General features: G+C 45.2%; 1 protein-coding gene across 1 annotated transcript; it reads right to left on the reverse strand.

Annotated features, from left to right (window-relative positions):
• Positions 1–320: 320 nt before the first annotated feature.
• On the reverse strand, positions 321–25,293 carry PANX1 (pannexin 1). The gene is made up of 6 exons (XM_086614108.1): positions 25,196–25,293; positions 24,974–25,161; positions 13,847–13,986; positions 4,377–4,600; positions 2,414–3,084; positions 321–406 (listed from the first exon to the last, which is right to left on the reverse strand). Exons 2-6 carry the CDS (start codon positions 25,152–25,154, stop codon positions 321–323), a joined length of 1,302 nt encoding a protein of 433 aa, XP_086470234.1. The 5' UTR covers positions 25,155–25,161; positions 25,196–25,293.
• Positions 25,294–26,408: the final 1,115 nt, after the last annotated feature.

Here is a 26,408-nt window from a genome sequence, read left to right on the forward strand (position 1 = left end):
TTTCCTGCTCCCAGTTTCAGTTGCATTCAGTGCATGTCACTTGATACTCGTGATAGGAAATTTTTGTTCCTGTTGTTCCTTGCGTGTGGTGTTGTTTTTTTTTTTTTAAATAAATAATGAAAGTCTACAACATGCTTTTTCAGGTACATGAATGCTGGTTGTTATACAACAAGTAGTCTGTAAAAGAGTTTGGCCTCTGAGGAACTGTCAGGCTACTGAGACAGTTGTGTTCAAAGAGCAGCACCCTGCGTTGAGCACAGTGAAGGTGGAGGAGAAGCCTCCTGCAGTATGGAGCTCCTGCCCACTGTGGTGGAGAAGCATCAGCACGAAGAATCAATAAGTCTCTGGCGAAGTTTTTTATCTTCTCTCGGACTCATGTTGCCACTTGCGTCACGGTCTGTCAAAACTAAAGAGAAAGTAAACTTTTAGAAGCGAAAGGGGCCATCACACCACTCAACACATTCTCCTTCACAAAGGAAGTGCCACCAAGACAAGGCAGGCTGTCCTGTGCCGTGCTGGAGCTGCTGAGTGGTTCCCAGCCACCCCTGCACTGTCCAGATGTGGAACCCAGCAGCAGGGTGCCCTGCAGCCCTTCCTACCCTTACAGTCCAGAGTCAGCAGCTACCACTGGTTGGTCAACACAGTTGCTTATTAAAACACGCTGTTGCTACTGGCGACAGGAGAAAAGACGAGCCACAGGTGAAGCTTTGCTGCTGGGAGGTGAAGTCTGCAGCAGCACCCAGGCAGAAGGAGAGGGTTGAACCAGCCAGAGCTGGTCATGAAATGGCAGGTTCTTTCTGCAATGCATTTAATAGAGCTCCAAGCATGAGTTTGTTCTGCTCTGGAGGAAAATACATCTTTGAAGTGGTTTTGGGAGATGAAAACAGTCTCAAAAGTTCTGCTTTCAGAAAAAAATGAGTCAGATTTTCTATTAGCTTTTTCAGCTCCTTGAGCAGAGATCTCCACCTTGAGCTCTCAAAATTCTCCTATCAAAACCCACCCACTTGTAATTTCAAAAAGGGACACATTTAAAAGGAAAACTATTTTCTCTCAGAATTACTCCAAACTGCTGTACTGAAGTTAGCTGCCAGAAGTGCTTCTCCTAGTTTGAAAATAATTCTGCTTGTTTGATCTGAATTCTCCTGTTGTATAAATTGACTTCACCTCCAAACCTCAGCCTACCAGAACCTCTTGTCCAAAGTACAGAGGAACAGTTACCTTCTGGGTGCTGCTGCTTCTTTTTTTTAAGCACAGGGCACAGCTTTCTGAAGGGAAAGTAGATTTATTTTTGTTTCTGCCTTTGAAACAGTTCAACTTGCCCACAGCATTGGGCTCGACTACTCAGGTCAGTTGCTAAATGTTTAAAGCACCTTCGCTTCCATGAGTGAAAGACTTTGTGAGGAAGCAGCCCACAGAGTTTGAACTCCTTCATTCAGGGGATGTAGGCACTGGTGTCCTGCTGCTTCTGCAGGGATAGCTATGACAGTGGCCATGTTCACATGGCAAGAAAGCTTTTCCATCCTTTTATGCCTGTCCCTGGATATTTGGCTCCTCTTCTCTAATTTTGCACTTGAGGAGGGAACTGGAATCACGTTTAAGCTATGCCACACTTTTTAACACAGAATCTAAGGCTACATTTCATATAACAGCGATTGCTCAAAGCAGATCATGTCTGAAAACTGGTGGGAATATTCAGACAACAGCTGCACCAATCCAGACTGATTCAGACCACTTTACAGTCAATCTTCCTTTCTCTCTGTGTAAGAAGGAAGAGCAGCAGGTTCACTGGCCTCAGTCCCACTTCCTTTCTTTTGTCATTTTCTGTTCCTCTGCCAGCAGCATTTCTGAGCATCAGAAACGCTCATCTGAGATTTCTGCCAAAGCCTGAATGAAAAGCAGAAGCAGCAGTTAGTACTCTTTTGAGCTAATCTCTGAAAAACAAATGTCTGAAAACACCAGCTTTCTCACTGGAGCTTCTTCAAGCACAAGCTACTGTAGACCAATCTAGTCCTCCTCTACTGTGCAGGTGGTCTTCAGGAGTTAAGTTCAGACAACTGAAGCCTCTTACTGCTGGAGCAGAGATGTCAGCAAGGACCACCAACTTCACGGACACTTCAGTGTCCAGCCTGTTCCACTGACTTGCAACACCACAATTTTCTGACACATTTGTGACGTTATAGCAGTTATACTGCAGACAACATAGCAAGGTCTAAGCAAGCCCATTTTCTTGTAGAATATATTAAAATGTTTTTGGTAGGAATACACATCTAGATGAAACCTGCTTTGTTTTGCACAAAAGAATTTTTGGTTTAATGGGTTCTTTATCTCTCTATAGCAGCACATTTGGATGTGGTGTTTTTGCAGTGTTTCTTTCTTCGATTTTTCTTTTTAAAGAAAGAGCAAGTCACCTTACCTTGTAGCTCTGTTGCATTTTTTGACAGCTCTTCTGTAGTTGTTTCTTCAGGCTTCTCCAACACAGCTGTCCCTGGCTTCCCATCTACCGTATCTGTCTTAATAGTACCAAGGTTTACCAAAAGTTGCATGACATCAAACTTCTCAGAAACTGCAATGTTCTCCAGCACTTTGAGGCATTTAAATGATTTCAGTTCACTCACGTTTTCCTCAAGAAAGAGGAGGTAAAGGCTTAAGTCATCAAAACACTTTGACTTAAGTTTCAGAACATCGAAAGTTGGCAGGATTTCATACACTTTGAGAATACCCGAATTCCACCTCCATGGAACAAACATCGCATACACTACCAGCGGCATCACTAGGAGATAGACTATCAGGTTGATATAGCTGAGTACCTTGAAGACACCAACAGCAATAAGCTTGCACTGAACCACTTCTGGAACAGTTGTGTCGTTCTTTAAGATCCCAGTTTTAATAGTGCAGAGAAACTCATCACTCAAAGAGGAGAGGCTAATGTAGTAGCCCAGGTAGAGGCATGCAATGAAAATAATTACTAGCGTGAGTAAACGGCAGATAATGTATTTAATTATTAAGCATTTGGAATTCTTCTTCGTCTTCAGGTACTGCTCCACAATTGGGTATTTAAAGTGGCTTTCAGATATTTCCCACAAACTGAAAGAGAGAGAGAAAAAAAACAAATCACATAGATCAGATGCTGCAGCATTCACCTACCTCAAATTTCAAAGAAACCTAGTACTCTATAATAGACACAAGATTTGATTCCCTCTTCTTGGGGTAAACCAAGGGTAGTTTTATAGAAGTCAATAAAAAACCAACAGAATAGCAGATAAATAAAGAACATTGATGCTCTCATACAGAAAAGCCACTTAAGAGACAAAAGGGCTCAAAGTTGGAAAAAGAGTTGGAAAATGGAAAAAAAACTATTGCCCTTGCAGTAAAAAAATATTTTTGTTCTTTTCCAGTACGAACCAGGTATAGTAAGCAAATCCACGAGGGAAAGCAGACTTCCCAAGCATTTGTTTGGCAATAACGCACTGGAAGTCTATTTACTTATCAAGACCTAACTCCACATTCTAAGGACAGACCTAAGTCCTCATGGCATTGCTTGTACCCCCACACGCAACAACAAACAGGCACCCTGACCTAGGATGCAGGAGAAATTGGATCTGGTTAGAAGAGGGCACCAATTTGATCAGAGAGGCAGTTTCGGTTTTGGTGGTTTTTTTTCTTTAAACAGAAGCTTTGTGGACCTGGATCTGAAAGGACAGGAGATGACAAGTAACAGACTTTGCTTACTGCACACAAAGGACTGTCGAGAACATTAAGAACTGAGGTTTTCTTATGCTGTGGTGGGTAAAACTAATTAACATCTGTTACAACTAAAGAAAGCTGGAGAGGGGCTTTTGACAAGGGCATGGAGTGATAGGACAAGCGGCAATGGCTTTAAACCGAAAGAGGGGAGATTTCGATTAGATATAAGGAAGAAATTCTTCACTCTGAGGGTGATAAACAGGTTGGAACAGGTTGCCCACAGAAGTTGTGGATGTCCCATCCCTGGAAGTGTTCAAGGCCAGGTTGGATGAGGCTTTGAGCAACCTGATCTAGTGCAAGGTGTCCCTGCCCATGACAGGGGGGTTGGAACTAGATGATCTTTAAGGTCCTTCTAACCCAAACCATTCTATGATCCTATGAAATCAGGACATCTCAGATAATTAGTAATCTGAAAAGCTCATCAAATGTTTTCTTCAAAAAAAGAAAGTTTTAAGTTCCAGCTCCAAGTGCCCACAGTAATGATTTCAGATGTCTCCTTGCTTTGAAACAAATCTAAAAGTGTGTCAGGTCAACATTCAAACCTGTGCAATAAACTTCTAAGAGAGTGCAAGTGCTACATCTGCTAAGAGCTTAAGGGAAAGAGCAAAGAAAGCGAAGCTCCAGCATCTCACCTCTGTGTCAAGTTCTCATTAACAGTTGGAACCAAGTCAGTAGGGTCCCTGGGGTCTCCGCTGCGGATGCTATTAGCAGCTTTGATTGCTCTGTTATAGGCTTTGTCAAGTTCTTCCATAATAAATTTCAAGTCTGAAGAAAGGTGAGGTGCTGCAGTGAAGCGCCAGAACAAACACGGTAGATATAGCAGGATGGCGACGAGCAGAAGGATGTATGGGAAGAACTGAAGGGAGAAAAAATTCAGATTAGGTTCTACCTGTACATAAAATGTCAGCCAGTCACCACTATTCCTTATAAGTCCATTAAATTCCCTATAAGCCTATTAAATTCCCTATATTTTTATTTAAATGCTTTTTGTAAAACTCACTTTTGTGGCTATTTGGGATAGGCAGGGAAGCAAATTCTCTTTTCAGACAGCTCCAGTCACCCTGCTACTGCTTAGAGCTTTGCAAAAAACCCCCAAACAAACCAGAATAAAGTTACCATGATCCTGGTAACATTTCCATTGCATATTCAGAACTGCACTGATGGAGCTGAAATTGAGAGAGGCAGCATTAACCACAAATAGCAAAGGCAACCAAAGCAGCTATCAGAGACAGTGACTGGAAGAAGAGTATAGTGTCACCCAACTCTTCCTTCCAAATGTGTCACCACTGTTTATAGCAACTAAAATGCTCCAAACGCTGGCAAAATCTCTCCTGCTCTCCATTAGCTGTCAGGAGGTTAATGAATAGACCATTCATAGAGCTGCATCTGCCTGCAAAGACATGTCTGTTCAGAGTGCCTGACATACACAGATGGTAAAGGATGTAACTATGGTTGTAATATTTAAGGGTATTTAAATATTTTTAGATAACTCCTAAGTGGAGTAGTTATCTAGTGTTAATGCAGCGCTGAGAAGTCAGCCCTTACGTGGTCTCCATTGCTTAGGGAAAGGTCTGAAGCAGGTATAAAATACAAAAGGTTGAAGTCTTTCTTATAGTCATCGACAAGTAGGAGTTTTTTACCATGAGATAAAATCTCTAATTCCCTCCAGCTGCTGGAAAGAAGGCACTTTCTGATTACTGTGACATTATATTCCAGGCGTACATTCATACATAACATTACCCTTACAGACACACGACGTAAGACCTAGTTAGACAAAGTTACTTGAAAAAATGTACTGCAAATTTGGCTAATCTCTAATTCATTATATTCAATTTTTGACATTAAGCACACTTAACTCAAACCCAGCCTCAATTCCTATGGAATTTTAAATTAGTTGTGGTGAACAGATTTGAAAGAGATTTAAAGCATCTTAAATGTTACAGCTACGCACAGGGGCACTTTCATTGAAAAAGCCAATGGAGGATTTTAGAGGAAAGTTGGACTGAAGTCATTAACCAGTGCAAGTGGAACAGCTCCACTTACATTTGTAGATATTTAACGAGATAAGAATCTGGAACAAATATTAACATGTTAACTTGCATTTGTATTAATCAAGGGAGATTAAAGTTTTGTATGCACAAAATAAATAATTTGATATTATTGAACATTTTATCCAGGAAAACTGCTTCTAATATCACCTACCCTTAAAGCAAAACCCTATGTTATTATTAATACTGGGAATGCATAAGACATATTAGCACATAAATAAAAACAGACTTCTTAAAAGAACTGCATCAGCAACTGGAGACTGTACTGCAAACCATCATTCTGGATGCGCACATTCTCCAGATAGTAGTCACATCAGAACTTTGGGACACACAGTAAGCCAAAGGCATGAAAAGCACTAAATAGCCACAGAAAACAGAGACTGCTGTGTTTAATGGTCAGCTTTCCCAGACAACCCTTCTTATAAATTCATGCTTCAACTGTTTCTGCTCAGTAGCAACATAATTGACCTCGGCCAAAATTGCTCTAAGTCTCTAGGTAAGCCCTCAAGCACGAAAACCTCCAGAAGTTCTCACCTTTAAAACTGAAACAGAAATTCTGCAGGAACTGGCTAACCAGTACCAAGTTCCAGAAATCTAGTCAAAAGCAGAGGTGGTTGTAGTTCTAGGGTACATCCCACTAGAGGTAGCTCTTCCACACCAGCAAGGAACGAGCACTGCACCAGACTGACCTCACAGGCCAGAGAGATCCAGGAGATTCCTTCTGATCTCCTGGAATTGTTGAGGACTGCTGATCTGCCCAGCACTCCCACTGAATCCACACTATCTTCATAGATTTCATAGATTTCATAGATTTCATAGATTTCATAGATTTCATAGATTTCTAGGTTGGAAAAGACCTTAGAGATCATCCAGTCCAACCGTCCCTAATCCCCATTAAACCATATCCCTAAGTAGTTCATCCACCCTGTTCTTAAACACATCCAGGGATGGGGACTCAACCACCTCCCTGGGCAACCTCCCTGGCCAACCTATCATCTGCACTACTAAACCGTGCTCATAGAATGGATTGTCTATAGCCATGAGAAATTTCTTCCCTCCAGAGCTCCTACCCATGCCAGCAGCCAAGACAGCCCTGAAGTGGGCTGCTGCTCTTCTTTTTGAAGTGCTAACTGCTTTTGACCGAACTGAGCAAGCTCATTCTCTCAAAATCATGTCCTTAGTGGTTGTCGCCTCTCAGCTCTTCTTGCTTCACCTTTCACATGATCCTCCCCCAGCAGCCCATGGAAACTACACAGAGCTCTGCATTCACTGCCTCCTCTCTTCCTCTTCAAGGACAGGTTAGATGAGGCTTTGAGCAACCTGGTGTAGTGGAGGGTTTCCCTGCCCATGGCAGGGGGGTTGGAACTAGATGATCTTTGAGGTCCCTTCCAATCCAAACCATTCTGATTCTATGATTCTATGATTCCCTCTGTACACAGCAGATAATATCAGATCATCTGCTGTTTTCCAGTTCTATTCTTTCCGGATGAGATGTAAAGCTCTGGTGTGTCCAACGTGTTTTTGTAGACATCTCCTCAACTCCAACCCAACAGCTCAATCAAATGCCCTTCATCCCTTCATATTTATCTCTGTGGACAATGCCACTGGGTCTCCCAGGTCAAAGTTCTGGATGCCTTGTCTACCCAAAGCTTTATGGTTTCATGGCTAGGCTCTTTCAGTCCTCTGAATTCAGTATTATCTATCTATGAACACAGCTTAAACTTATCTAACCTCCTCTAAGCTGCAACACCTTTTCCATAGGCCTTAACAAATGCCAGCTTGTGTAAGATTACTGCAAAGCCTGTTTGACTCCACTTATTTCTGTGTCATACACTTCTTAGCACTCTTCCACTGGTGCCAGGCAGGGAAACAACAAAGAAACATTTGATTTAGTAAGGAGTGGCCAAAGCTTCCTACATCTATTTATACCACTTGGCTTTACCACTCGTTCATTTGAAATTTTACAGGCGTCAGCGGATTTATGAGCTTTCTTCATAATCCTCAAAACTGGAAACGCCACCAAGAGCATCTGATTAGTTCTCGAGATCTCTTTACCCTGAGGCCTACACATGTGGCAAGAGGCAAGGTGGTTGACACACTGAAGTCACAGCCCAAAACCTCTGTTGTCCCAGTCTCCATCTCTTCCTTTATACCTAGAAAAAGTCTCTGTGGGCATGTTCTGCACATGTGTAGCACGGTGGCATCAGCCTTGCTGCTCTGCCCCAGACCTCCTCCAATCTCACCCATCTCCCTGCCTCGTTACAGACTGTTGTCTTACAAAGACCAGCCTCTGCCATCTTCCCTTGCACCTCCTCCTCTCTCCGACTCCTTCACCACTGCCTCTTCACCCAGAAGCATAACACTACTGGGGCAAAGACACATTTGTCAAGAGTTTACTGGGCTTCCCCTTGTCAGGCTCTCATCACTCCCAAAGCTGCAGCTTATGGCAGCATGAGAAAACATTATGCAGCTGTTTTCTGAATGGTCTCAAACCCCGAGCAGCAGCGTGATCATTAGCCCAGCTCTTTTTGTTTGAAAACAAAAGCCTATATTTGTCAGCCCTTCCACAGCACTTGATGCGCGACTCCATCCTTCTCGGATTCTGGCTTTTTTAAAAACGAAAGATAGGCTTGTTCTATTTGTTAACAGCAGGCTTAGATAACTAGCAAATTGTTTTGAATCATTAAAATCTAAGGCTTTGAACCGCCAGGCAGAAGTGAAAATGCAAAGTCATCTGGCACGAGTCCTAGGTTTCAGAGCAACAGACTCGGATTATGCAGCTCATCTGACTGCATTTTACAGTCACCCATAATGACTTCCCATTTTAAGAAGAGGAATCCATGATATTCAAACATGGATAAGCATGTGCCATACACCCTTCTTATGGTTTATATATTTGCTTCCAAGGCACTGAATACACAAGGAGGAAATGCTACTCCGGTCTTGGATAGTTTGCAGTAGTACGTTAAATAGGAAGTGTCTCTGACTTCAAGAAATATATGCTCAAAGATATGCCAGCGAAAGATACCGTCCTAAAAGCAAAACTCAGTTTTTCCTCTGCTGTCTAGTTATCAAGTTCCTTTTCAACATCAAGTTCACAACGTTGGATTTCAGATGGTGTGAGATTGAGCATAACCGAAGAAAGGTCTTCTGAAAGCAGATTACAACAGATACGTTAGAATAGATACAATATCCCATGGTGGCAAATCCTCCTTTTTGAACTTTATTAGTGAAAGTGCATTGAGGGCTATAATACCGTGCTTCAGCCTGGACTCCCTGAGCCTTCATTTCCACACAGCTACAAGGAGAAAAGGACAGATAAAGACTCAACGAGTTTGCCTCTCAAAAACAGAGTAGCAGAGCTTCAGCTAGGCTAATCCAAGTGTCTGGAAGGTACCAGGCATAGATACTGTATGATTAGTAGTCAGCATGAGAAAGACAAAACTAGTAGTGCATGCACCAGGGACTCAAACTAGAGTCTCCTATATGTTTTCTGCTAAGTATTGCTGAGGCCTTGAAAGGTAAAGATGATCACAGAATCATAGAATCATAGAATGGTTTGGGTTGGAAGGGACCTTAAAGATCATCTAGTTCCAACCCCCCTGCCATGGGCAGGGACACTCTCCACTACACCCAGGTTGCCCAAAGCCTCATCCAACCTGGCCTTGAACACTTCCAGGGATGGGGCATCTACAACTTCTGTGGGCAACCTCTTCCAGTTCCTGATGGAACCTTATGGAAGCAGGTTCATCTGCCTTGTTTGTCACTTAGTCTGATGGCATGCTGAGTGGGACAGCAAGCTCCCAAGGAAGCAGAGCACTAGGAAGCCAAGAGGTCGGGCAACTGCCCCTCATTCTGTACTGTTGCAATTCATTTCACTTGAAAAGCTTTTGAGCTCTGTATACGTTACAGGCTATAAAGAGCACCTTATACCTGAGCAGGATATCTCTGACAGCTCAACATCAGAAACTGCCAGAGCCCATGTCAACTGCTGCTGCTGAGGCACTGAAATCCAAGCCTTATCTGAGCAGAAATCTGTGCAGAGAAGGATTCCTCCCTCTAGGCTAAAGACATCTGCGCTCAAAATCACTGCTCTGCAAAAAGTAACTGAAATGAAAACTGCAGATTTAGTGCCTCTCTGTATCTCATGGCTGTACTCTGAGACTAACACATCCCACAGGGCAGTCAAAGATGAAAAGAGGACCAGATCTGACAGGTCGGCTATAATCATTCTGGACAGAGAAAGCTTAGGAAATAGGATGTCCAGCAGTGTCACGATGCAGAGCCATGATCCCCCATCTCAGCACAACACATGGTTTTCAGTCTTGTGGTCTACACTTGCAAAAGCAGTTATAAAGGTTATCATCACAGCAAATAATTTATGCACACTAAAGTCCTTACACTTCATAGATGTGTGCTGTTTTCTTACATTTCTTACGCTCTTGACCATAAATAGGTCAAGCAGTTTTAAATCAATACTAGCTACTATGAATGGAGAAGAAAAATAACCTGCGCACATGCAGTCTGAAATCTCATGTCTATTTAACACACTGAACTCTTGAAGTCACGACCATTTATTCAAATGCCAGCATTTGTTCCTCTCATGAAGATTACTTGCACAAACTGAATGTATATTTTCCAAAACAATTGTGTCTTACCCGAATTCATGAACATCTGCATTCAGATAAATACTCAGAATGGCATGAACCAGTCTCACTACATTTCAGCTCCCGATGCACGCATGTAGCTTCACACTGATAAATACCCATACGGTGCTAGCACTACAAATATCAAAATTAATTTCTGACATTCTCATGACATTTCATTGTTTATTGGGAGGCCAGGGAAATAAGCTTTGAAGACATCAGTCCATTTAAGTTAATTTGTTAGAAACCAGCTAACTGTTCAACCAGAATGTACGCACGGCTGTAGAAGAAGTAGTGTTGACTAAACCACAAAATAGTCTATTATATAACATCCCCATCTTCAAATCTGCTAAGATCCAGTTAAAGCGGCATTTTAAAAACTTCATAAGCTCAAATATGCTTTCATCATTCAAAGAAAACATAGCTGCCAAGCTATACCCAAAAGGCATTTTCAAGGACCTAATTTACAGAGAGCTTGCCAAGGTCTGGATAAAGATGGCTGGCAGAAGATGAGAATCACTTTAGCAACATTTAGAAAACAACAGTTTTCTAATTTTACTGCATCTTCAGTCCTTACTTCCTCTGGGCAAACACTATTAGAGTGACTGCAAGCATTCTGACTTCCAGCATACCTAACAGTGGTCAGACAGCAACTTTAAGTAAAATAAGCTGCACAGGTCTGAATTACAGCTTTGAGAAAATTCACTGGCATACAGTAGTCCACAAAGAAGGAAGCACTGAAGTGTCTTCACTCACTTCAGATGAAAATATTTCTCATTAAAAATAAGATCATAGTGAAATGTCTGCTTCTTCAGCTCCAAATTTCTATATGGCACCACGAAGAGTCTAAGTAAACACTGGCCCTCAAACAGGCTAATGACAGCAACGACACCTTTCCAGAAGCAAAGGTATTAAGCTCCTTCTGGATTCAATCCTATTCCTCTTTGAGTCAGTGGAAGATATTCCATTGGTTTTCAGGGCAGAAACGTGAGCTATAAATGACTCATCATTCTGAAAGTTGTCATGTGGTTGAGATACTATCCTGCTTCCAGATCTGAAAGTGAATCTCAAACCATACATGACCTTTTTTACCTCACCTGTTACTTACTTTGTTTTGACACAGCATACAAACTTGAAAACTTTCTCTGTGCACTATGGATTAAAAAGGCTTCGCAGTGCAGTCTCTTCTTCCCCTGGACTACAAGGACTGCTCACTCACAATGGCCAAAAGCTTGTTTCTGTTCCACTTGAGGATCAAGCTAAGTTTTATCAAAATAAGTTGTTAGGTGGAGCACTCATCTTTAGAGACAAGAAGCAAACTATGTGCACAGAGGGAGCAAAAACATGACTCTTCCATCCCACATTACCACTGTCTGTCTCTATTTACCACTCACCTTTAGAAATTAATATCTCTGTTCTGACACTTCAGATAAAGACAAAAAACCTCTTGAGGGAATTAAGCCTGAATGGAAAACCCTCGAAGAAAACAGAGACAGCAGAAGAGCCCAACTAGACTAAGTTTCATCAATGATAAACCTGAAGACGGGTCTTGAAGACGGGTCTTGTCAGAGGACTCAACCATGTAAGTATTTTTCTTGTTTGTTTTTTTTTTTCTACTGACAAAGAGGAGGAAATCTTAAACTAAGAACATAGGAAGGACAGTACCTAAAGGGGGTCTACAGGAAAGCTGGAGAGGGACTTTTTACAAGGGCGTGTAGTGATAGGACAAGGGGCAATGGATTTAAACTGAAAGAGGGCAGATTCAGGTTAGATATAAGAAAGAAATTTTTCACTCTGAGGGTGGTGAGGCACTGAAACAGGTTGCCCAGAGGAGTTGTGGATGCCCCAACCCTGGAGGTGTTTAAGGCCGGGTTGGATGAGGCTTTGAGCAACCTGATGTAGTGGAGGGTGTCCCTGCCCATGGCAGGGGGGTTGGAACTAGATGATCTTTGAGGTCCCTTCCAACCCAAACCATTCTATGATTCTATGATTCTATGATTCTATGACTACTTAAGCTATTAGTCATGGCTGGCAAATTAGGAGACTTACAGCTATCAGCAGGTGACTATGGCATAAACTTCAACAAAAAGAGATCGGGTAATGAGAACTAGTTCCCTCAAGAGAGAGGGGCTGCAACGTATCCAGATCCGCAGGTGAAGTTTCTACCCTTGCAAGCTGCCTGCGTTGTGAGGTGTCCCAGCAGCTTCAGCTGGCCTCTGTAGAAGGTCTGGCTGAAGTCAAGTGGAGCCCTAATTCAAGAGTTCAGGCTAGAAATCAACAAGTCTGGCTTTAATACTCATGAAATGCAAGTTTATGAGTGGAGCTAACTGGAGAAGGCAATTAATAAACCCTTTCAGTTGGAGATCTGAGCCAGCAAATGCATCAGAGACAGCCCTGAATAGTCCTTCAGAGAAGACACCACCAGCTGACTGGATAATAAAAGCTGAGGTACGGGATACACCAGAAAAACACAGAAATACAGGAGCTGCAGGTCCCAGACCTGAGCTCCCTCTAACACCAGGTTGTCCTCCACTGCTGGGTGCCGGCGGGGTTGTTTGCTGGGACAAGTAACAGAAGGGCTGGAGAAGGCAGCATACAACACTCCAAATTTGGAGAGCCCCAACAGCATTTCCTACTTCAGCACCAGCACTGCCTGAGCAGGGTGACGCTGTCTCTCGACCTGGGTCAGCTCCAGGCGTTGGAGCTCACGGCATGCACTCAGAGTTTGTAACTCCTGCCAAAGCTCGCCTAACTGCTTTGAGCCAGCTCAAGTATCTTAGTACCTACTGCACTTTTTACCCATAAAATCAGTCTCTTCCTGTGCATTCAGTATGACGCTGCTTTACCCAGAGCAGTGAAAGCCTGCTCATGCTTTGCAGGGGAGCAGCCTGAAGAAGCTCAGAAGAGCACACGGAGACAGGGTTTAAACCCATTGGTACCAGTGATGGATTTCATCTCTCCTAAAATGCCTATCTGCCATGAGTTTCTCTCCACACAAAATTGGCCAAGTGTAATACAATAAAAATACTAAATGTTTTTACTACCCTGTTTTCCTAAAATAAGCTTCTGATACAAGCGTTAGGGCAGTTGTTGTGTCCGGTATCCTGGCTTTAAAATAGTTCCTGACTAAAGCCAGGTGAGGCACTCAGCTCCAGGGAAACACAGCAACATTAACATTACTCTCATGTCAGATAACTGATGATATTTGTTATTACAGCATGACAGACCCTTCATTTAAAAGCAGAAAATACCTTCTCTAGTACTACCCTTTTTGGAAGTTAGAGAAAGAAAACATTCTCTCTAAAAATAGAAAGCCAAGTCAAAGCCAAGGACTAAAGCAGAGGAGCAAGAAAAGCAAAGCAAAGGCAATAGGGACAATTTTTCCGGGAGAAGGAGATCTGTACGTACTTTATGCAGCCACAGGGGAATGTTTTGTGAGTTGTTCTGGGATGGTTGCTTCTGCTGCACGGCTGCCCAGCAGTAGGAGTCCACATAAGCAGCTTGTCGCCAGGAGAAGGAGCTGGGTGCAAAACAGCTTATCTGAGCACCTGGGAAAACAAAAGTAAAAGTTATCATGTCCTCAGAAGGTTAAAAAAATCCAGAAGTCAAGTTTAGGAAGGAAAGCTGACACTCAGGATTTCACAGTATCCAAAGCTATTAGGTTATCGAATGGAAACCACAGCAGCTCTGCAGGGACAGGAGTCACTGAGTTCTCACTGCACTCAAAGGCTTAAACTCCCACAGAGACATTCTGATGTCTCCTAAGGGTTGAGACAGCATATTAGAAGCACCTGTCTTTTAGGCCTATTTTCATAAGTTTGAGGGGGGTAACATGACCTCCAAGACCTCTCTCTCTCTCTTACACTTGACTTAGGTTGGCTAAAGGGGAACCACCACAAAGCATCATCCGATAAGGCTGGTTTCCCAACAAAACAGTACCGTCACGTACTATCGTGCTGCTTCATTTCCCACACGCGGAGCCTACAGCTTACACGTTTATAGAAACAGGACCTCACACTCCACTCCCGCAGCCCGGCAGTCCTTGCAGTTGTGCAAGGGCAAGTTTGGCCCAGAATGCTGCCACTTCTTCTGCCTCTGAGACTGTGCTTGAGTTTTGAGGGGTTCAAGCTATACGTGTGAAAACAGGGCTTTCCTCCTGCAACTTCCAGCAGAGCAAGAGTGTCCCCCAGCCACCTCCGAAGGGTGCCAGATCCCTCCTCACCAGTGCAGTGACGTGCTGTGCCCAGGATCAGGCATATCACCACCATCCTCATTCATTCCCAGTGCCTCTCCAGTTGCTCGGAAGTTTCAAATTAAGATCAGGGCACTAACTGACAGCAAGAGCAGCTCTTTAGCCAGCCACAGCCTTAGGGTCAAATTCTGCTCTAACCAGCTACAGGTACCAGATGAGATTTCCCGCAGCACATTTCAATGAGGAAGAGTGGTTATTAGATGTGGAGTATCAGTGCGTCCTCAGAACGAAGCTAGCACAACAGGATAAGGGGGTTTGATTTTCTTTCTGAAGCTTTGAGAGGGAATGCAAAAACCCCAGACATTTCCAGCAGGCGTTCATAAATGTTGAAACAAGATCAGAGAATCATAAAACGGTTTGGATTGGAAGAAACCTTAAAGATCATCTAGTTCCAGCCTCCCTGCCATATGCAGGGACACCCTCCACTAGATCAGGTTGCTAAAGCCCTATCCAGCCTGGCCTTGAACACTGCCAGGGATGAGGCATCCACAACTTCTCTGGACAACCTGTTCCAGTGCCTCACCACTCTCAGAGTGAAGAATTTCTTCCTTACACCTAATCAAAATCTCCCCTCTTTCAGCTTGAAGCCATTGTCCTGTGTTCTATCACTACACAAGCTTGTACAAAGTCCCTCTCCAGCTTTCTTGTAAGACCTCTTTAAGTACTGGAAGGCTGCTAGAATGATATCTGTTTCACCAAATGATTACACAAAGTGGAGATGGCTCTTCCATGAACATCCCTCTTCCAAGGGCAACCTCCAATACACCAGTACCAAATAGCAAGAAGGGGGAATATCGCTACTTTTTTTCTTAATATATTCATTAAACTTAGTGCTAACGGCATCGCTGTGTGCTTTATGGGAATAAGTATTTCATAAAAGAGTGTATCATTCATTGTGCCTTTTTTCTGGCTTAGTTTTCAGAGAGTAAGTACTTCTTTTGTAACAGTAGCTGACGGCATTCGCCTTGTAACTTGTACAGCATTTTTACAATGTAGCATAGTCAAGGAGCGTTATGAATAAAAGCCTTTCTTTATTAGTCACTACTATAATTATTTCTAAGGCTGTAGTATCATAAGGACATGGTTTGACCTGTCACAAGCCTCCCTTATGGAAAACAAATTACTATTTATCAGACCAGAGCTCGTGATTTAGCAAAGTCGGCACCAGGGAAGCACTTGCACTCTCCCAAAGCTCTGGGAGTTTCTGCTTTCCAGAGAATTTCCATTAGCTGTGGAAGCTCAAGAAATAACATACTGCAGAAAAAGAAAAAATAAATAAAAAGAGCAGGCCATCGGAGTGTCTGTTCTCCCCTGGGCAGGGACCATTCATGCTCTGCTCTCATCACTTAACGAACCTCCTGCTGCCAGCTGTGCCCGGCATGATGCAGCAAACAAGTGGCACTTTCAAAAGGCAAGCAATAGGAATGTTCAGAAAGATCCTTTCTCGTACTCATATCTGTGTATCTATCTGCAACAAGAAACACATTCCACGTGTTCGTTCTGGTTAACGGGTGGGAAATCACTGAAAGTCATGGAGTGTTTAAATCTGTGAGGAAAAAGGCAATCAATCTCCTTCTCCAAAGAGTTATGTGCATAACTTCATTCCAGAATTGCTACAGCAATGCCAGTGGTGCAGCAGAGCAGTGAATCTGGCTCTGCTGAGCCCCAAGGTTTTGGCAGGGACATGGGAAACCTTTGGCAACTTGACTTGGGAGCCAAGGAGATAAAGCTTGACATCATGCAGAACCTGGGGACATTCCAGTTATTGCACTGGTTCTTAATTAGCTTACCGCAGTCTTGGTTGTAAACACTTGTTAATGTAAATTACATTAATGTAAATTAAGGTAAATTAAGGCTTAAATGGAGAGGTTGGTTTTGTACATAACCTACACAGAACACAGATTATTAAATGCATCTGAAAATGATCACAATTTTTCATCTTTTTTTCCTTCCCTCTCCCCTTCAAAGGAGCAATAGCAATAAATCTTTACAGATAATTTACTTTATGTTGGGCTATTCTAGAGGAAGCAAAAAAGAAAATCTGTGGGTTTTACTAGAGGAGAAATTAGGCAAAGGGCCAAATGCCTTCTACAGACCCACTGCGCACACATGCGTGCACAAGGCTAGTTTACGAAAGGTTAATAGTCCTCTGCTATCAAAGGAACAGCCTCCTGGCTCGGTGGCATGAAGTCTTTCCCTGTCCTTTGCTCCCACAAGTAATAGAAAGGGAAAAAGAAAAGCAGCAGCGAAGCCCATAACAACAAGAGGGAGATAAAATACACAGCGAGAAGGTTGAGGAATAATAAATGACCGTATTTGTCCAGCAGTTGCAACAACAGTCTTTGGCCAAGTTATCATTACACTTGGCAACGTGCTTTTTTTTTTAATCATTCCCTCATACTAAATCAACTTTGGAGGGGCAGCGATGGGGATTTGACTTACACTTCCACGAAAAAACATGAGGGGAAAAAAAATGCCACTTACTATGGTTGCCCTAAAAAAAGACCAGTCAAAAGACCTACAGGCACTTTAGGCAGCAATAGGCGTGCAGCCATGTATGATGAAACGTCACTTTTACAAGTGTGCCAAGATTATCCAACAGAGCTGGCTGCTGACAGCAGGAATTACTTGCAGGCATGCGACCAAGCGCAGGGTACAAGCCTGAGTCACGGCAGCCAGTGAGCAGCACAGTGAGCGGTCACCCCACCCGGCCCCGGCATGTCTTCGTGTGCGCTCTGCTAACAAGCCCCCAGCTATCTCCTCCATGTCTGTACCAGGAGAACCCATTTCTTCTGCAGCTGGCTCCTCTGCAGCTCCTGCACAGCATGGGGCTGCCTGCATGTGGAGGTCTTGTGCCTCGGTAACACCTTTTCATTCACTTTGCCTAAGTCTTGTGAGCTCATTTGGGAAGGATTCATCATCAGGCGTGTAAAAGTAGATGTCCCAGTCCTGGCTGGGACTTCTCAGAGTTGAGCATTGGGCCTACTCCAGCTGCTTTTGCCTAAATGGAGGCAGAAATGTTGCTGTCAATGCTGAACAAGTAGGATGCAAATCACTTTGGCGATTCCTTCCCTACTGCCCCTGTAGATGCTTTCCAAAAAAGGAAACCTACCTACCAAAAGAAACTCCCAGAATCTCAAGGAATATCTCAAATCTGAAGAAGAGTCCTCGTTCAGTATCTGACTGCTTTCCTGGGGTGCAAGGCAGGACGAGCAGAGGGCTCAGCACCCTCTGCCTGTACCCCTTACCAGAGAGAGCACAAAACCGGCAAGCTGGACTGGCGTTCTTCCTAGCAGCACAACATCCCCCTTCTGACTTACACATCTAAGAAACTACAGCTAACGGAGGGTACTTCCAAGAATCAATGTTAATCATATGCTGAACTATTTTTCCTGAACCAGGATCGGGTGGTTGTAGTTGACAAGATTAAACCTTCAGTAAGTAATTATTTGGTTTCTAATACACTGCAATCACTGGGAAAAGATTTGCATAAGCTTGGATGAAAACCTAGCCATTCATTACTGCTATAATTCTCCACGAGGCAAAATGAACTAGCCACCACATCCAAACACCTGATCTTATCTAGCAAGAAATATCCACGTGAGCAGCCACTGAAGAAAAAACCACAAACAAGAAAATCAAGACACACATCCATAACGTACAGACTGCCAGGCACCACCTGATGCACATCCTGCACCCCAACATTAAAAAAGATTTTAAAAATATGAAAAAAAGATGTCCCAATGCATGCCAAAGAAGTAACTGTATGCGTGGGTGTACACACAGGCATTAAGAGCAGATCAGGAGGAATGATTTTATTAGATTTATGGATGCTTCTCATGGATCAAAGTGGCAGGTTGGGTGAAACAGAATAGCCACTATGTTTAAGAAGGAGGTTTGGAGAGACACAAATGGGCGCACTGAAGAAAAGAACCTGTTTGCCGAGGTTTACTTTGGCAATGGAGTAAGCTCAGGTGATGCAATGTTTAAGTGGAGTGGGTCAGAGAAGCCAGCAAGTATCCTTCTCTCTCCACAGGGCTGTCAGTCATCCCTCAGAGAAGTCTCAAAGTCATGCAGTGGGAAAACAAGTGCGTGCTTAACAAGTGTTGCCTTCAGAGCAATAGGTTTTTTGATTTATGGGAAAATACTTCTGAATGAAATTCCCACCAGTGAGATTTAAGGAAGACAAAAAAAAGGTTCTCTTTACCTGAAGGAGAAACACCTCAAAACAGTGGTGATGACCATCTGGCTCCACTGTCAACACTGATGGTACCCCAAATCTCAGGCAGCACCAGAGGGCCATGATGCTTTTAAAATTAATTCTGGCACCAAAAGCAGCTTACCATCATTTCCGTAGGAAATGTAAACCTGGCTGTGCAGAAGTTAAATAGAAAAAAATCTCCTCATTGACAGCTGAAGACGTTCACCCAAAGACAACTCAGGCTTGACATTAAAGCAAATGTTTTTAGGCATTTGTCCTGGCTCCCAGGCAGACCCACTCCTGACGCTGGGAACTTCTGCTATTTACTGAGCGCTCCTTATACGCCAAAGAGCAGCACAGCGTACGCTGCTCTTCTCCAGGGTCTGCACCGCTAATGAAAGATGCTTCAAAGTCCACAGTTTGTCCAGCTGCTCCAGACTGATGCTATTTGCACACTTGTTGACTCTGTCCTACCACCCATGTCCCGGGTTTCAGAGCACCCTGCTGAACTAGTTGCAAGATGGGCAAATGTCAACTATTAGCATACAGCCTGCCTCAGCACCACTGGAGATGTTTTTCAAGCTCTCCACCACCAGCTGCCACATTAATAGTCTTTGGCCTAATTACACCCAGCTCTTAACTTTAGCCCCCAGTCCTTACGGAAGTCACAAGACAGGATCATTTCCCAAAAGCCTCCCCAACAACTTGTGAACGTGAAGGGAGAAGGACATCAGCAGGGAGGGCCAGCAATGGGGTAGGAGGAGAGGAAAAGAGCCTAATTCAAGAGTTTGGACTATTTTTTTTGTATATTCATAGTGATTTAGTCTCACAATTGGTGTTTTCTTTTCCTTTCTATACATTTGATTGTCACGACTGTTTGACAAACATGATTAACCTGCATAGAGAGACACAGGCTCAGCTGGCCGTGCAATAAGGGATGCTGCAGATGGGCACTGCTGTCTCTGTGGCACCCACAGAAGCTGTTGAGATATAGCACCCAGAGATCCCCACTAGCACCCTTCATCCTGCGTTTTCTGCTGGTCAAAGCACCTTAAATCCCACAGGCAGCCAGCTGGGGGGATGGGAACCAAAACAAACAAATTGGGGAAAAAACTCTCCCAGAAATTAGGTGGAAATTGAGCAGGGCAAGCAAGGATTGTCACCACTGGGAAAGTCCAAAGTGCTCAAAGGGGACATTAACCCTGTGGTGCGTAGAGCATAGGGCAAGGCTCCACCTTCCCACCTTTGAGCACTCTCCAGCATGATAAGATACATCAGAGGGAAATAAGACTATTTTAGTGCAGCAAATCTTCATTTTGACAGATTCGTGCAGATGCCGTGGGTTGGTCCATGGCCAGGCCCTTCCTAACCCAGCATCCTGCCACAACTGACAAGCCAGTAGCCCTTGCCAGGACTTCATGCTGATTGTACCAGTCTCTTAGGAGTCTTTACTTGATACATGATGGTTTCTGTGTCCTGGGAAGGTTTCCAAGATGTTTTCTTATATCATAAAGCAAACAGAGATGCTAAAATAAGAGGATTAATTGAAGCGTGGCCAGCAGGTTGAGGGAGGTGATTCTGCCCCTCTACTCTGCTCTCATGAGACCCCACCTGCAGTACTGCATTCAGCTCTGGAGTCCCCAACATAAGAAGGACACAGAGCTGTTGGAGTGGGTCCAGAGGAGGGCCATGAAGATGATCCAAGGGCTGGAGCTATGAAGACAGGCTGAGAGAGTTGGGGCTATTCAGCCTGGAGAAGGCTCCTGGGTGATCTTATAGCAGCTTTCCAGTGCTTAAAGGGGGCCTACAAGAAGGCTGGAAAGGGGCTTTTTACAAGGGCATGTAGTGATAGGACAAAGGGCAATGGCTTTAAACTGGAAGAAGGTAGATTTCAATCAGATATAAGGAAGAAATTCTTCACTCTGAGGGTGGTGTAGCACTGGAAAAGGTTGTCCAGAGAAGTTGTGAATGCCCATCCCTGGCAGTGTTCAAGGCCAGGTTGGATGAGGCTTTCAGCAACCTAGTCTAATGCAAGGTGTCCCTGCCCATGGCAGGGGGGTTGGAACTAGATGATCTTCAAGGTCCCTTCCAACCCAAACCATTGTATGATTCTGTGGTTCTATACCAACTATGTATGAGCCATGCACAACCAACACTCAAACTGAACATGTAGTAAGGACTGCTTTGGTGGCCACCACAAGATTCCCTTCTTTTCCCCTCTCCAGCTCCCTCCCTCCCTCCTCATCTCCCTTCCCAGCCATCACCTCGCACACAAAGCCATGGTGGACACAGCCGGCACAGGCTGCCCGCTGCCCAGCGGTGCCCGAAAGCTGCTCTGTAGGGAAGGTCAAACAACATCGTTTGGTGACAAGCAGTTGCTGGGCATAAGCACGTATGAACAATTCCCAATCACCTTCCTATGCGAAAAGATGCAAATATTTGATGTCGAGTGGACAGCTCACACATCAGCTTTTCCTTCAGCTGCAGCCCAAGCCAGGCACTGATATTTTTCCCAGAACTAATCTGGAAACAAGCCTCTGCCAAAATCAAGCAGCTTGTTTCGATCTCCTCACTGCTAAGCTGACCGTACCTGCTTAGAGCTGCAGCATCCTGAGACAAGCAGTGCCTTGGTCATAAGTATCTGTGTTCTCAGCTAAGTTGTTTACAAGGAGAAAGCATATCTCATAACATATACACACAGAGTTTAAATACTGGAATCTCAATCCCGGCTCAAAGCTACTCTTATTAAAAACATGGCCATGGGAAAATGACACAAATAAACTTCTACTGATTCTGTGGTTCATATGTTGCTGAGGGTGCCCCTATCTTTTCTTTTTTTTCTTTTTTTCTTTTTTCTTTTTTCTAAGAGGGATGGGTGATTTAGCCCTATTTATATAGTTTCTGTTACTGTACTACCTGACCACCCGTAATGTATTTACCTTAAGAACTGCTAAATAATATAGGGTAATAATATAAGGCCACAACATAAGAAATATAAGGACACACAACACAATCCTCACAATCCTATTGTTATTTGCATTTTCAAATTCTCAGTATAAAATTATATAAAACTGTATAAAACAAGGCCTAGCTGTAAAGAGATAACAGGTGCAGGATTTCAAGCGGCAAAGCTTCGCAGGGCTGGCAGAGAACAGCTCAATCACAACTAAGCACTACCAGAACCAGCCTAAAATCATCACAAACCTGCAGCTGACCATGAGTTTCTAGAACATAACCAAGAATAAGCTTAGATTAGTTCTCCTCCTGCCCCTGAAGGATGCCAACGGGCAGTGCAGGCACCAACCCCGGGAGTTTCAGCAGTGCCCGCTGCCCAAGCACGGCAGCTGTGTTTTCCAAGCCTCTGGCAGAGAAATCCTCTGTGATACCCAACTGGAATCGCATTTATATGTCCTGAAACTTTTATCAAAACTAAAAGTTACTCAGTGGCTTCAGAAAACCTCTGTGGCCTCCGCAAACATTTTAATCATTTTGCACAACAGGAACCGCATGTAGGAGGAAAATTGCAGTTACCTGACATGGCACTGCAATGAAGCAGGAAAGCAGGGTGGGAAGGGAAGGTGATAGATGGAGGTGCCAAGGGAATTTTAGGTGGGAAAAATGCAATTATCCCGACAGAAATAGGAGCCGAGCGTTCATTTTTGGAAAGGGTGTTCAATGTTTGTACCCAGAGGCAGAGATATTTCCACGCTGTGACTCACATACCACTTTCACAATCACTTCTGATTCCGAGTTGCTTTTCTTCAGACCTACAACAGACCCTACCATTTTCTCTCATTTTAGCACTCCTGAGCTTTTTCAAAGCACAATTACACCAGGAAGCATTTGAAACCAATCTTTGCTTCCTATTTTATCACTGGCTGAACTATATTGCTCACAGAACCGAGTATATCCAGCCCCCAAGGCCCTCCCTATCCCCTAAAAATGCCTTAATGGAAACAGCTTCGGGGGCTCCCGTAAGCAGCCAGCCTGCTAAGCCGCAAGGACTCTGCAGGAAATAGGTGACACCTGTAATAGGAGCTCGGCTGATATAGTATCACTTTCTGTATGGAAACCACGTGGTGCAGTTTCACTCCCACCAGAGGCCTGGTGTATTTCTCCTACTTATTTTCATGTTTATTTTTCAAATGGAAGAGCTTGTTTTTAAACCCCACGTTTTCTTCTAACAGTCTCTCGGGATTATAACTGAAATAAAGCATATGCAAGATGTAGCATGCATTTTAATTCCTGCTTTATTAATCTACTGCAGTCACAGATTCAATCTGAATTAGTTTAATACTGAAACATGTTCTATATAGCGTGCACTGAGGCCCAAATGTTTGAATAGCAAAGACGAAAACCTAAGTCCTCTGAAAGAAAGGCACACTTTACCAAACTGTGCCATTCAACTGTGTGTTGTAGCTTTATGCAAGGAAGGAAAATGAAAGAAATACTTCTGTAGAGCTCATAAGAGACCTTCATACACAGGCACTCTTTCAACCTGGATCCAGAGCTTTTAGAGGACAAGCAGAAGGAAGAACTAAGGGGTCCATATATGAGCTAGTATGTGGAAATGCAAGCCGTCTTTTTGATTGCTTTAAGAGGAAGAAGTGTGCACTTATCAGTAGCAAATTTAAAACTAAAAGTAGCAGGTTAGATTACAGAAATACTGCTGTATCCATCGAGTCTCTGATTGAGCAGAGCTGCCACAGGGCTCAGATTTGGTGTTGGCATTCCCAGCCTGGTTGTCCTTGAGTCCTCTGCATGGTTATTGCAGGCCACAATGCTTTGGGTCAAAACCACATCTATTGCAATAGGTGTGTAGCTAGATGTAAATACAGCAGTCTGGGGCATCTTATCTCCTAAGCAGCTTGGTATCCTATCAATGCTGTTTATGATGTTTTTGCACAGATTCACGACTAATTCACAGTCCCATTCCAGCTTCCGCTCTCTCCACATTCACTGGATTCAAACCTATAGACGATGTGTCTCAGGTGTACAACACTGAATGACAATAAAACAGGTACACGCAGGAAATCAAACTATTTCTGAAAGGGTCGAAGTCCAGTGACTCACCCCTGTCTCAAAACATACAGTGCTGTTTATTTACCTTTGAAATCTTCATTCATACAGTACTATTTAAATGCAGAGCATTTCTTACAAGCAAACAGATTTTGTAAGTGAGCCCTCAAGTTACAAGCTCTCATCATTTGGATTTAAACATCTCCTCGTCGTTTCAGACTCTGAAAAGGGCTGGCTGCTGCACAAGCACTTCTGCAACTTGGAGACGGGGAGAAAAAACGCTAGCTTCCATCAGGAAACTCGGCCCTTCTCCTATAAAGCTTCATCCACCGAGTCACCCCAGGGGCTGACCTGGCACAGCTGCAGAAGGGCAGCAGAGCCGGGGGAAGCTTTGGCGAGCGCTTCCACCGCCCCTCCCCGAGGAGCAGGTGACCGGCCTCGACACGCCACCGAGCCACCCGCAGCCCAAACGCAGAGGTCTGAGACCCCTTTTCCTTGGCACCTCTCCCTGACAGCTGCTGAATGCCAGCGAGATCTTATGGCAAACACACTCCGAGGGCCGGGAACCGGGAGACCACGGGCAGGTCCCCGGGCACAGCTCAGCGGGTCCCCCACGCTCGAGGCTGAGCAGCGCTGGGACACAAAGAGCGGCACGGCCCCTTAACCAGAGCCACGGGAGAAGGGGCAGCTGCTGAGCTGACCGGGCTCTTGCTTAGGAGGTGTTACGAGAACGACAGGGGTTAGGGAATGCCCCGAGGAGGAGGAGGGCATGGGGAAGGCCAGCCGAGATGCCCTGCACACCCGGGCAACACACCGCCTGCTCCTGGGGATGCTCCCCGGGAGAGCTGCTCTCCCTCTTGCGCACTCCCCATGGCCCAAAGGTGCCTTTCGCCCTACCCCCGAGTGGAAACCCCTCCCGGGAGCTGGAAGCACAGCCCCCACAGAGCGCTTCCCGCGACCCCCCCCCCCCCCGCCGGCGACCCCCGCCCCGCCGAGCCCTTTGTTCGCCGCGAGAGGTGCCGGTGCCCGGGGCGGGGGGAAACTGTCGGAGGAGGCCGGTTACCGATGGAGACCTCCTGGGCGAAGGCGAGGGAGATGAGGAGCAGCGGCAGCCCCACGGCGATGCAGGTGACGATCTTGTCCAGCGCCAGCTCCAGCCGCAGCCCCTTGTAGCGCGTCTCCGGCGGCTCCTTCAGCAGGAAGTCGGAGAAGACGTACTCGGTGGCGATGTGCGCGATGGCCATGGCGGGCACGGCACGGCACGGCACGGCACTGCCCGGCCTGGCCCGGCTCGGCTCGGCTCGGCTCGGCCCGGCCCGGCGCGGCTCGGCTCCGCCCGGCGCGGCTCGGCTCGGCTCGGCAGCGCCCCCGCAGCCCGGCCCGGCCCCGCGCGGCTCCGCCCGGCGGGGAGGGGGGGCCGTGCGCGGGTGCGGGCTGGGCCGGCCCCTCCTAGACGGCGGCGGGGCTGCAGGAGGTGGGGTCGTGTAGCAGCCCCCTGTCCGGAGCGGGGGGGCTGTGGGCCTTGCCGACCGCCTTGGAGTGCCCCAGAAGATGGAGACCTCTGCTAGCTCAGTTTGCGCCCATCGCCTCTGGTCCTGTCGCCGGGCGCCGCTGAGAAGGGCCTGGCTCTGTCTGCACTACACCCCCGACAGGGGTTCGCACACATGGGTAACCCCCCCGGGTCATCTCTTCTCCAGGCTGAGCGGCCCCAGCTCTCTCTACCTCATCTGGTCTGGCAGGTGCTCCAAGCCCTTCATCTCCCTAGTACCATGCCACAAAGATGATCCGAGGGCTGGAGCACCTCTCCTATGAAGACACACTGAGAGAGTTGGGGCTGTTCAGCCTGGAGAAGAGAAGGCTCCGGGGTGATCTTATCGCAGCCTTCCAGTACTTAAAGGGTGCCTACAGGAAAGCTGGAGAGGGACTTTTTACAAGGGCATGTAGTGATAGGACAAGGGGCAATGGCTTTAAACTGAAAACAGATTTCCATTACATCTAAGGAAGAAATTTTTTACGTTGAGGGTGGTGAGGCACTGGAACAGGTTGCCTGGAGGAGTTGTGGATGCCCCAACCCTGGAGGTGTTTAAGGCCGGGTTGAATGAGGCTTTGAGCAACCTGATGTAGTGGAGGGTGTCCCTGCCCATGGCAGGCGGGTTGAAACTAGATGATCTTTAAGGTCCCTTCCAACCCAAAACATTTTATGATTCTATGTACTGTGTCATTTTGAAGCATTTGGTCACCACCACCACATCTCAAGCCACTTTTTGCAGGAGTCAGTGGGTGCCTTCACCTTTAATAACCCTTAATTAATTTTCCCCCTTATATTTTTCCGGTTGCTTTCTGAACCTCTGTAAGCTCGGAGCATCCTCCACCTCCTCAGACCAGAGTCACAGAGGTGGCTGACCACCCCGTAAAGAACCACCTCCTGCGCTGTGCTTTGCACGTAGTGCTCCCCTACCTCATACTACTTCTGCCAAAAGGGACAAATTGTTTCCTTC

This window comes from Tauraco erythrolophus, chromosome 1, assembly GCF_009769465.1.
Source record: "Tauraco erythrolophus isolate bTauEry1 chromosome 1, bTauEry1.pri, whole genome shotgun sequence".
NCBI lineage: Eukaryota > Metazoa > Chordata > Aves > Musophagiformes > Musophagidae > Tauraco > Tauraco erythrolophus.